The 12,971-nt window shown below is 41.5% G+C and overlaps 2 protein-coding genes across 2 annotated transcripts; one reads left to right on the forward strand and one right to left on the reverse strand.

The window, feature by feature from the left end:
- Positions 1-339: 339 nt before the first annotated feature.
- On the reverse strand, positions 340-2,498 carry cebpa (CCAAT enhancer binding protein alpha). Its single transcript, XM_056607633.1, has one exon. The coding sequence runs from the start codon at positions 2,257-2,259 to the stop codon at positions 1,324-1,326; it is 936 nt and encodes a 311-aa protein (XP_056463608.1). The 5' UTR covers positions 2,260-2,498; the 3' UTR covers positions 340-1,323.
- Positions 2,499-9,830: 7,332 nt separating this feature from the next.
- On the forward strand, positions 9,831-11,431 carry cebpg (CCAAT enhancer binding protein gamma). The gene is made up of 2 exons (XM_056608130.1): positions 9,831-9,841; positions 9,949-11,431. Exons 1-2 carry the CDS (start codon positions 9,831-9,833, stop codon positions 10,484-10,486), a joined length of 549 nt encoding a protein of 182 aa, XP_056464105.1. The 3' UTR covers positions 10,487-11,431.
- The last annotated feature ends 1,540 nt before the right edge of the window (positions 11,432-12,971 follow it).

Below are 12,971 nucleotides of genomic sequence, written 5' to 3' on the forward strand. Positions count from 1 at the left end.
TGGAGGTATGGCAGGAGAAGACAGAGATAGAATAGATAAGGCAGCGAGATAGAGAGATGTGGGTGAAGGATTATGTGTTAGAGCACAGATGCTTTGCGGTATTTAATGAGAACAAGAGACGACAGGAATATGACTTATACTAATGCTAGTTTGTATTTAATTGTACCTACTTTATCTGAAGACTATTTTAAAATGATCTGTCTACCCTAAACCTTTGATTGCATGTATCTTAATGAATCCCCATGGGCTATATCTTAAAGCATTTATAATGTAATAATGTGCTAATCAATATTTGGGTTTTATCGACTTTTTCATTTCTGACATAGAAATAAATAACCAGGAGTATAAAACCGATTCAGGACAAGCCAAGTAAAATGGGCACTTTTTATTACAATTATGTAGACATGTTTGGTGAATACACACACATAAACAAATATATAGCTGTATTTTACAATTGAGACATATCGAAACATTGGTATAACATTGGCGTAACTGGCAAAGTGCTTCCTTGTCTTTGATTTCTTACTCTAAAATGAGTTCGAGATGAATCTAAAGCGTTCAGAGCACATAAAAGGTTGAAGGCACAGAGAAGGGCGGTGGTTCCCTCGGACGGTGCACAGCGCGGACTCACAGGTGAACGCGTTGCATAGAAGCCCTCTCGCGTTCCCCTCTGATCGGCAACACATAAATAGTCAACGACGGTCCACGACTCGAAGATCAGTAACCGTAAGACATTCTGGAAAAATACAATTTGCTTCATTTTGCCGCGTTAACGCGTTTGGACGACATTTAGCGCACACAGCAGGTTGCGCAGGTATACCACAGCTGATCTCGGGTCTGTTTTGGGCATTCTGCAGACCGCAACAAGTGGATATATTGTGTACCATGGAATATGGGCCTATTGTTCAATAAACTGCAGTTATTGATGTAAATAACACACACAGACATATGAAGAGAGTCTTTAAGCATTGTGAATTGTACAGCGCTATAAAGAGAATGTAGAGAGAAATTGTTGGTAACTTGCACCCCAAACAGGCGACGGTTGTGGTTTAAATGACCGTGTCCCGCTTTAGCTGCACGGATATAAGTCCAGCGTGACAAATCACACCATTTTATACAAAAAGGCACAAGACGACTTTAAGTCCACCGTGTAGACGCGGGGATGAGCTTATTGTGTGTTAGAAAGGCACATGTATTCTCAGCTGCCTGACCCTCAACAACTGTTGCGCACTTTTGATTCCTCCTCAGGATCTAGCAGTGTCCAACTATACAAGTATGTGTCATCAAATGTTCATGTAAGTCCAAAATGTTTATAGTCCGGCTTCACTGACAACTGCCCATGGGTTTAAAGGAGCCGTCAGGGAGCTGTCGGAAGATGCCCCTTAACGTGTCCAGCTCCCGGGTCAGGTGCTCCACTCGTTTGCGCAGCCTATCGTTGTCGGACGCCAACTCGACCACCTTGTGTTGCGTCTCCACGTTGCGCATCTTGGCCTTGTCTCTGCTCTTCCTCACGGCCACGTTGTTCCTCTCCCTCCTCATGCGGTACTCGGGGCTGTTCTTGTCGACGCGCTTCTTCTTGATCCGCTCGCCGCCACCCAGCATCTTCATGTGCGCCGCGGTCACCCCACTGTGCTGCTGCTGCAGCGGGCTGGGCACGGGGGTCGGCGGCGGCGTCGGGTGCCCGGGCTGGAGGTGCATGGTCGTTTGCGCACAGTGCGCAATCTGGTACTGGAGGTGCGGGAGGTGCTGGGGGTTATGGGGGTGGTGGGAGTGATGAGGGTAGTTGGGCGCGATGGACTGGCTCATGTCATCGTCGTCCCGGGGCTCCTGCTTGATGGCCACCGGTCTGATCCTGGTGGAGAGGCTGTCGAACACGGGCTCCAGTTTGGATGAGTCCAGGTAGCCCGGGTGACCCGGGTACACCTGCTGCTGCTGATGTTGCTGCTGGTGCTGTTGGTGCTGTTGGTGCGGCGGGGGGCCCGGGTGACCGCTGCTGCCCTGGTTGTACTCGTACTCGCCGTTCATCAGTCGCAGCTTCTCCTGTTTGGAGTTGTGGTGAAATAAGTCTGCCAGGAACTCGTCGTTGAAGGCCGAGGGGTCGATGTAGGCGCTGATGTCGATAGAGTTCTCATTGTCGCAGATTTCACTGATGTGGCGGAAGTCGCCCTGCTGCGGGGGGTCTTTGTAGCAGGTGCTGTGCGGGGCGACGGGGGTCATCAGCGGCCGAGGGGCGACCTCGTACAAGTTAGCGTGCTCCATTGAGTACCTAAACCCCGCCACACATGGTGAAGAACTCCGGGAATCCAGCTTGCTCCGGTATGCGATTGAAAGCCGCTGTGGCCGGTGGAGGAGAGCAAAGTACAGGTCCTGAACCTTCTCACGCTCCTATAAGAAACAAGCGAGAAGCGCGTCTCAACTCACAACAGTCAACAGGTTGTAGCAGACGGTTTCTTCTTCTCTCTTCGGGAAGTCTAATATACTGACTGTCACCTAGAGCCTCCAAGCCGCAGAACTGTCAAAACGCCCCGCGACCTCCCCTTTATACCCGGGCTGGCGCACAGCGGGGCGGGCGCACAGCGGGGGGAACAGCGCGCAGCCCCGCAGCTTCAACTGGACATTTTTGTGGTTAAAATATGTGCACGTTGTTTCACATATGTTGATTTGTGTTCTAATTTTAATATACAATGGAGTTCAGACATTGTCACTTTTATTGGTGCTGCATGAAACGTTTATATCACGCTGGTCATTTTGACTTTCAGTTTTAGTCTGCAAACCTTTTATTTACTTTATTTATTTTAGGGTGTCTGACTGATTATGTATCAGCCCTCAAGAAATGGACTCAAGTGTACTTTAGCGTTGTACACATTTGTGCACTAAAATGTGATGAGGAGCCCACCGTTTTGATATAAAACTCAAGTGTCACAAAAGACACTTGAATTGCCCCAGGACACGAAGAGAGCGTGGTTAGTGAGAACGACCCCCAGCAGGTAGCCCGTCTGCGCTCTTTATCAGCACACCTTCCTGATTAATTACGCATGCAGCCACAACTGTCGCCCGTGTCGTGAGCTCCAGCACTTGGAAGTAGGGAAATGAAACATATAGAAAGATACCCGGGATGATAAAGGACGCACGACTCACAATAGATGCGTCTGCGTGTGCGAATTGTCTCTCACGCACGCTGTGCCTCTTCATGGCTCCGAGACAAGGGGAGCTATTTGGAGGTTTACGCAAACCCCAATTTGTTATATCCTCTGTGTTATTCATTTTGGTATATTTAATGCACTGACCCATTTATGATTAATAACATTTATTTTGAATGCAGCTTGTGTGTGTGACTAGAGTAGCGGTTTACAGAGGACGACGCTGCGACTATACGGCGGAGAGACACATGGACTGTCAGCTCCCTCTGTCGATAGCCGCAGGAAATCCACAGTGAGAGAGAGAGCGAGAGAGAGAGAGAGCGAGAGAGAGAGAGAGAGAGAGCGAGAGAGAGAGAGCGAGAGAGAGAGAGAGAGAGAGAGAGAGAGAGAGAGAGAGAGAGAGAGAGAGAGAGAGAGAGAGAGAGAGAGAGAGAGAGAGAGAGAGAGAGAGAGAGAGTGAGGGGGGGGGTGGGGGGGGGAAGAATGTTAACATTAGTTTTAGAGTGCTATGCATCTTGAATCTTGAGAGAGACTGACAGACAGACATCAAGAGGAGAGATGAGTAAGAGTGACCTAAGGAGTTGAATATACATTTACGCTTAAATGTTGGGCTGAACAATTATAAACAATTAACAAATGCTCAACAACCGAAACAAACAAACAAATGATCAACAAAGCATGGCAGCATTAACTTTGTAACAGAATCATTAATATGCCTATAATTTAGTGTTGGCGATTGATAGATATAGGCCTACCTATCTTAATTGGTTTGTGTAGGTAACTATGGGACGGTCAAACAATAACATTGTCCATTTAGAGTCAGTAATTTAGCTTCAAAATGGTACCAAATGGTCTAATATTAAGCTATCCCTACAAATCTACAATATCTAGGCACCCTAAGTGCTACAAGAGAAAGCATGCTAAAGTCTACATTAAGACCTGGTAAAGACCTTTATGCTGAAATAATGACGTTAATCATGAATCAGACCCTGCATTATGATACAATTATAATGTTACAGTGGCTTGAGAGAAATTGCTGGCTAGTTCCTAACTCTATCTCTTTACCTTCTCTCTGACCCCCTCTTTTCCTGCCTTTCTATCTGACCGTGTGTGTGTGTGTGTGTGTGTGTGTGTGTTGTGTGTGTGTGTGTGTGTGTGTGTGTGTGTGTGTGTGTGTGTGTGTGTGTGTGTGTGTGTGTGTGTGGGTGGAGAGAAATTGCCAGGAGTCAATGATTAACAGTCAGCTGATAAGGTTGTTTGACCTGCTAGTCCTGTGGATGATCTGAGGCAGTAAGCCTATACATGATAGACGATTTTACCAACCCTAACCCTAGTCCAAGTAAGCCTTTACCTGAAAACCTTTTTTATTAACCCTAGTCCCAGTAAGCATTTACATGAAAACCTATTTTACTAACCGTCCTAGGAAGCCTTTACAGGAAAACTATTTTAATTACCCTAACCCTAGTCCCAGGAAGCCTTTACAGGACACTATTCTAATAACCCTAACTCTAGTCCCAGTAAGCCTTTAATAACCCTAGTCCCAGTCAGCCTTCACATTAAAACTATTTTAATAACAATAGTTCCAAGAAACCTGCACATGAATACCTATTTTATTATCCCTAGTCCCAGTAAGCCTTCACATCATAACAATTTGAACAACCCTAGTCCCATTATCCTATACATTGCCATTAAAATTGATTTTACTAACCCAATATGATACTCCCAGTTAGCCTTTATATAAAAAGTAAACCTATTCTATAAATGCTAACCCTACTGGGTGTAAGTTTAGGGTTTATACAATAGGTCTGAAATTAAATATATTTTTACTTATTCTAACCCCAGTCCCAGTAAGCCTTTACATTAAACATGTTTTAATAACCCTAGACCCAGTAAGACTTTATATTAAACATGTTTTTATAACACTATACACAGTAAGCCTTTACATTAAACATGTTTTAATAACCCTAGACCCAGTAAGACTTTATATTAAACATGTTTTTATAACCCTAGACACAGTAAGACTTTACATTAAACATGTTTTAATAACCCTAGACACAGTAAGACTTTATATTAAACATGTTTTAATAACCCTAGACACAGTAAGACTTTATATTAAACATGTTTTAATAACCCTAGACACAGTAAGACTTTACATTAAACATGTTTTAATAACCCTAGACCCAGTAAGACTTTATATTAAACGAGTTTTTATAACCCTAGACACAGTAAGACTTTACATTAAACATGTTTTAATAACCCTAGACCCAATAAGCCTTTATATTAAACATGTTTTTATAACCCTAGCCTAACTTTTATAACCTGAGCCTAACTCTAGTCCCAGTAAGCCTTTAAACCCTAGTCCCAGTCAGCCTTCACATTAAAACTATTTTAATAACAATAGTTCCAAGAAACCTGCACATGAAAACCTATTTTATTATCCCTAGTCCCAGTAAGCCTTCACATCATAACAATTTGAACAACCCTAGTCCCATTATACTATACATTGCCATTAAAACGTATTTTACTAACCCCATATGATACTCCCAGTTAGCCTTTATATGAAAAGTAAACCTATTCTATAAATGCTAACCCTACTGGGTGTAAGTTTAGGGTTTATACAATAGGTCTGAAATTAAATATATTTTTTACTTATTCTAACCCCAGTCCCAGTAAGCCTTTACATTAAACATGTTTTAATAACCCTAGACCCAGTAAGACTTTATATTAAACATGTTTTTATAACACTAGACACAGTAAGCCTTTACATTAAACATGTTTTAATAACCCTAGACCAAGTAAGACTTTATATTAAACATGTTTTTATAACCCTAGACACAGTAAGACTTTACATTAAACATGTTTTAATAACCCTAGACACAGTAAGACTTTATATTAAACATGTTTTAATAACCCTAGACACAGTAAGACTTTATATTAAACATGTTTTAATAACCCTAGACACAGTAAGACTTTACATTAAACATGTTTTAATAACCCTAGACCCAGTAAGACTTTATATTAAACGAGTTTTTATAACCCTAGACACAGTAAGACTTTACATTAAACATGTTTTAATAACCCTAGACCCAATAAGCCTTTATATTAAACATGTTTTTATAACCCTAGCCTAACTTTTATAACCTGAGCCTAACTCTAGTCCCAGTAAGCCTTTAATAACCCTAGTCCCAGTCAGCCTTCACATTAAAACTATTTTAATAACAATAGTTCCAAGAAACCTGCACATGAAAACCTATTTTATTATCCCTAGTCCCAGTAAGCCTTCACATCATAACAATTTGAACAACCCTAGTCCCATTATCCTATACATTGCCATTAAGACGTATTTTACTAACCCCATATGATACTCCCAGTTAGCCTTTATATAAAAAGTAAACCTATTCTATAAATGCTAACCCTACTGGGTGTAAGTTTAGGGTTTATACAATAGGTCTGAAATTAAATATATTTTTTACTTATTCTAACCCCAGTCCCAGTAAGCCTTTACATTAAACATGTTTTAATAACCCTAGACCCAGTAAGACTTTATATTAAACATGTTTTTATAACACTAGACACAGTAAGCCTTTACATTAAACATGTTTTAATAACCCTAGACCCAGTAAGACTTTATATTAAACATGTTTTTATAACCCTAGACACAGTAAGACTTTACATTAAACATGTTTTAATAACCCTAGACACAGTAAGACTTTATATTAAACATGTTTTAATAACCCTAGACACAGTAAGACTTTATATTAAACATGTTTTAATAACCCTAGACACAGTAAGACTTTACATTAAACATGTTTTAATAACCCTAGACCCAGTAAGACTTTATATTAAACGAGTTTTTATAACCCTAGACACAGTAAGACTTTACATTAAACATGTTTTAATAACCCTAGACCCAATAAGCCTTTATATTAAACATGTTTTTATAACCCGAGACACAGTAAGCCTTTATATTAAACATGTTTTTATAACCCTAGACACAGTAAGCCTTTATATTAAACATGTTTTTATAACCCTAGACACAGTAAGCCCTTTATATTAAACATGTTTTGATAACCCCTCCCAGTAAGCCTTTATATTAAACACGTTTAATAACCCTAGACCCAGTAAGCCTTTACATTGACCTTTTTTACCAACCCAAGTCCAAGTAAGCCTTTACATTTAAACCTATTTTATAGTCCTAGTCAGCCTTAACATTAAAACCCATTTTTATCAACCCTGACCCCAGTCCCAGTCATCCTTTACGTGAAAACTATTTTAATAACCCTAGTACCAGTAAACCAATTTTACAAGAAACCCTTTTTTACTAACCCTATAGTCCCAGGAATCTTATAAATTAAATTTTGGATTAACCCTAGTCCCAGACAGTAAGCCTTTAAATTAACCTTTTTTTACCAACCCTAGTCTGAGTAAGCTTCTACAGGAAAACCAATTTCACCGACCCTAGTCCCAGTAAGCCTTTACAACCAATTTTATAGTCCTAGTCAGCCTTAACATAAAACCCATTTTTATCAACCCTGACCTTAGTCCCAGTCATCCTTTACGTGAAAACTATTTTAATAACCCTAACCCTAGTCCCGGTAAGCCTTTAATAACCCTAGTCCCAGTCAGCCTTTACATTAAAACTATTTTAATAACCATAGTCCCAGTGGCGGACACAGGGTGGGGGGGTAGGCAAGGGGGGGGCAATCGCCCCCCCCTCGTGCCTCCATGGTTGAAAAAGTGCCCTCTAGAGAGGTGAAGATGAGAGAAAGTGCCTTATTGGCTGCCCTTTACATGTGAAAAAAATGAATGGGTGCCCTCTGGTGCCCCTTCATACAATAAATTATGACGATGTGCCCTCTAGAGAAACGTATTTTTTACTAACCCCACAGTCTCAGTAAGCATTTCGATCACAAATATTTTAACACTTAGCCTTTATAATAAAACCTATTGTATAAACCCTAACCCGGTTTACAGTTAGGGTTTATACAATAGGTTTGAAATTAAATATCTTTTTACTTACCCTAACCCTAGTCCCAGGAAAACCCTAACCCTAACCCTAGTCCCAGGAAAACCTTGACATGACCAATATTGTAGTAACCCTAGTCCCAGTAAGCCTTTACATTAAACATGTTTTAATAACCCTAGACCCAGTAAGACTTTTTATTATACATGTTTTAATAACCCTATAGTCCCAGTAAGCCATTACATTAAACCATATTTTACTAACACTAGTACATATTTAAACCTATCATAAACCTTTTTATCAACCCTAGTCCCAGTAGGCCTTTCAAATACACTTTTTATTAACCCTAGTCCCAGTATGCATTTAAATTAACCTTTTTACTAACCCTAGTCCCAGTAGCCATTTTATAAAACCCTGACCCTAGACCCAATAAGCCTTCACATGAATACTATTGTAATGACCCTAGTCCTAGTCATCCTTTACTTGAAAAATATTTTTATAAACCTTATTCCCAGTCATCCTTTACATGAAAAATATTTTATAAACCCTTGTCCATGTCATCCTTTACAATAAAACCGATTTTATCAACCCTAGTCACAGTCAGCCTTTACAAGAAACCCCAAGTCCAAGTAAACCTTTACATGAACGGGTACATTTTGAGCGTGGTTCGTCTTCAGAAGGAATGCACTTTTCGTTTGATATATTTTACATAACGTTAAATAAAAAATAATACAGTTCTCTATTGGTCCTTGTAGCTGTCTTTCAGGCAAGATTGCGTCATTCTGCCGTGTGCTTCTCTCTGATTGGCTCACCGTGGATATTGCCCTACATGGTGAAGGAGATTTCGCAATCGCACCGAACACACCTCTCTGTTCCAAACAACAACACGGCGAGTTCAAGTCCCAGACCGAATAGAGGAATCTGAATCAAATTTAAATCGGATTGGACAGTCAGACTGAAACACTCCGCCACTAGACGGTAAGCTTCAGATAAAAACTATGAATGGTCATACTAAGCGAGACAGTAATAGACTGTTAGGAATGCGCGCTGAGTGGGATGCTAGCAGCTAGCTGCTAGCTGGGGACTCTTAACGTTAGTCCCTCAAGGTTCATCTGATGTAACCTCGTCAGGCTATACAGACGTTTATATGTGTTCACTAACGTTAAATGTCTACAAGATCAGGCTGTTGGAGACGAGGAGGGTTAGACGTAAAACGAGGAGCACGTCATACGGGCGAAAAGTTAGTTTTACTTTCGAGCGATCTCATCTTAAATGTCCAACACAATAAGTTATTTAATAAGTTAGCTAATAAGCTGTTGTCCAGGCTACCATCGTGCCGCAGTGTTATTATTCTGTAAAATAAGGTGACAATAAGATCGCGCTAATAGACTTCGGAGTTTCCCTCTTCCACACAAAGCAGAGCTGCGATGATGCAATCCTCATGCAACAGGGAGAAGCACATGCGCACAGCTGACAGGCAACATAGTAACCCGTGGACCAATCAGAAAGGCGGGCTTAATTACCACCACGGCGCAATGCCTCCCTTAATTAACATTCCTCGCGAGATAACAGGCGAGATCAAATTAGAATACGGTGTAATTTTTTTTCACCGGGGCTAATAGGTAAACATCATGGTATCATTGAGCAGTGTGGTTCTTGAAGGAATATAAGGGACAATAGTTTTTTGTTGTTTTAGCCATAGCTATTACTTGCAGCAACAGAGCTTGATGTTTCTATGGTAACGATAACCAACATCTCTCTTTTCTCCTTTTCCATCACATGTAGACAGCCTCACCCGGCCCCCTCGTCACCCATCAACCAGTGCTAGTGGTTTTGTATCACCAGCGCCAGAAGGTGGTGGATCCACACGAGCAGACCTCCCCATCAGAACCCCCCTACAACGCAACCTAACGGCGTGAGCGTCATCCAGAGCCAGGCACGCCGCGCCCCACCGGCTTCGCCCCTTGCCTCAGCCCCCCGGCGACCACGACCACAGCAGCGGCAGCAGGCGCCCCCGCCGGACCCAGCCCCTCGCTCCGCAGCAGGGGGCACAGCCACGCCCACCGGCAGGATGAAGAAGCCCTCGGCGGAGAAGGACAGCGACGAGTACCGGCAACGGCGCGAGCGCAACAACCTGGCGGTGAAGAAGAGTCGCATGCGCAGCAAGCAGAAGGCGCAGGACACGCAGCAGCGCGTCAACGAGCTGAAGGAGGAGAACGAGCGTCTGGAGGCCAAGATCAAGCTGCTGAGCAAGGAGCTGAGCGTGCTCAAGGACCTCTTCCTGGAGCACGCCCACAACCTGGCCGACAACGTGCAGCCGGCGGGCGCGGCGCCCGCCGGGGCCAGCCCCGCCAACGGCGACGCTAACAACCACAGCCAGTGAAGCGCCGCTACGTGACGATTGGTCCGTTTTTTTTATTATGGAGGGAAGGGGGGAGTAACCGCTGTGAACATGGAACCGCCTTTTTTTTGTGTTCGCCGTTGTATGGATGGAACTATTTTATATACATTTGATCAACTCTTGATAAGTGAATAAGTTACTGGCTGAAACTCGACAAGCTTTGGTTAGTTGATTATATATTTTTTCCTTAGTACACTTCACGCCTCTTCCTCTTCCTCCACGGTTGGACAGTTCTGGAAGAGACTCTGAACTCTGTCACACCAAGTGGACTCACTGAGAAGAGACACTCTCTCCTGTGTGTGTGTGTGTGTGTGTGTGTGTGTGTGTGTGTGTGTGTGTGTGTGTGTGTGTGTGTGTGTGTGTGTGTGTGTGTGTGTGTGTGTGTGTGTGTGTGTGTGTGTGTGTGTGTGTGTGTGGGGTCCTACTTGCTGCTGGTCAATAATCGGCAAACATAAAAAAAGCATGTCTGTTAGAGGAAGGTAGGCGGGGGCAGCCAGATGCACTGCTGGCCGAGCGGACTCTGCACACTTGCCTATCCAGCACACACACACACACACACTCTGGCTGTCTCTCTCTTTCGCACACAAACTTCAGGATCTTGGCACTGCAGTTTTTTCTATATTTAAATTTTCTACTGCTTTTACTCAACAGAACCGCATGTTGGTTATTTGCATGGGGGGGGGGATATTTTAATGTTCAGAAGAGAATTGATAACCTGTAAGGTTGTAAACAGCAACGTCTTGATATTATTCTGACGCAGCTTTGCAGACACCATTTTTCCACAGATCTGATGGTTGGCGTAAATGTTGCTGGGCGGCATTTCTCAGTGGTGGCCTGGTTTTTTTATAAGTGTCTTGGGAATATGTATTGTAAAATAAAAATGTAATTATAAATGTTGACCTGTCTGTTGACTCTTCATTCAAGATGTTCATAATTCCATTCATATATAAATACACAGTGTGAATAAACACATTGTGTGTGTGTGTATATGTTATATGTAATAAATATGTATCACATATGCTATATGTGTAATATATATACAAATATATGTAATACAACATAGTATACAATATGTGATACATACTAAATGTAATAGTTTAGATAGAATATGTAGTATATTACCAGTATAACAATATATACAATATAGTATATGCGTATAATAATTATAACATAATATATCTGAGACAAAGACATTGGGTAACACTTTATAATAAGGTGCCATAATAAATAGCAAACTAGTCATTACCTAACCCTTAGGGTTGTGTGTTAGGGTTAGGGTCGTGTGTTAGGGTTAGGGCCGTGTGTTATGGTTAGGGTTAGGGCTGTGTGTTAGGGTTAGGGTTAGGGTTATGCAAACAACTAATATTTAATTACTGATGAAGAAACTATTAACTTGTGCCAAATAGATATTTTAGTAACAATTGACAAATATTAACAAAGGATTAGGTAATGAGTAGTTTGCTATTTATTATGGCACCTTATTATAAAGTGTTACCAGACATTGCTACATGGCAGCATCCTAGGTCGCATACTGGGCTCCTCAGACCAGGAAGTGGTGGTGTTGGAAAACTGGTTTAATTAAAAGTTTGTTGAGAATGATCCATGACCTGGCGCTCCTTGTTGCCATGCAGGAAAGGAGATCCCTCCAGAGGTCTGTGGCGATGGCTGGTTTAACCTGTGACCATTGATTGCTCAATGTGCAAAAGCTGTGCAGCCTCCCCCAGCCCCAGGGGCCAATAGCCTGACTTGGGCTGGGGAGGCTGCTTAAACCCGCCATCATCAACTCCACAATATCTATATAATATAGTATAATATATTATAGAGTTGATATATATAGTATAGTAATAATAAATATAATATACTATATTATACATATACAAGCCTATATATAATATAGTATATAATACATTGCATATACTAAATACAGATTTGTAATAATCAACCTAATGCATGTTATAATTAATGTTATAATGCACCTAATGCATGTCAAAATCAATGTTATCATGAAGCTAATGCATGTTACTTGAGAATTGTTTTCGACCCTTTTCCGACGAATCAATACGAATTCCAGCGCTACACTTAGAAGAGACATTGATGTGGTTTCAATAAAATCATGATAAATCAATCTCCCATAGAGGAGATAAGAGCGATCAATTGTAATGACATGTTTATAATAACAATAGTTATAATAACAATATTATTCATAACGTTTCCCAACACTGTATGTTAAGTACAGTGAAATGAGGTGGGATAAAAGCACAGTGTAATGAAAAATACAACAATGTTTATCGTAACCTTTTATTATACCATATGTTAAGTACAGTGCCATGTAACGTTAAGACAACAATGGTTACAAGGTTTCATTACACTGCATGTCAAGCAAAGTGACATGACATATAATATATAACCTGCTATGATAATACTATGAAGTGTTGGGTGAAGTGTTCAGCCTTGCAGTGGTATCTGG

The sequence above is a fragment of the Gadus chalcogrammus genome, chromosome 14 (genome assembly GCF_026213295.1).
Source record: "Gadus chalcogrammus isolate NIFS_2021 chromosome 14, NIFS_Gcha_1.0, whole genome shotgun sequence".
Taxonomy (NCBI): Eukaryota; Metazoa; Chordata; class Actinopteri; order Gadiformes; family Gadidae; genus Gadus; species Gadus chalcogrammus.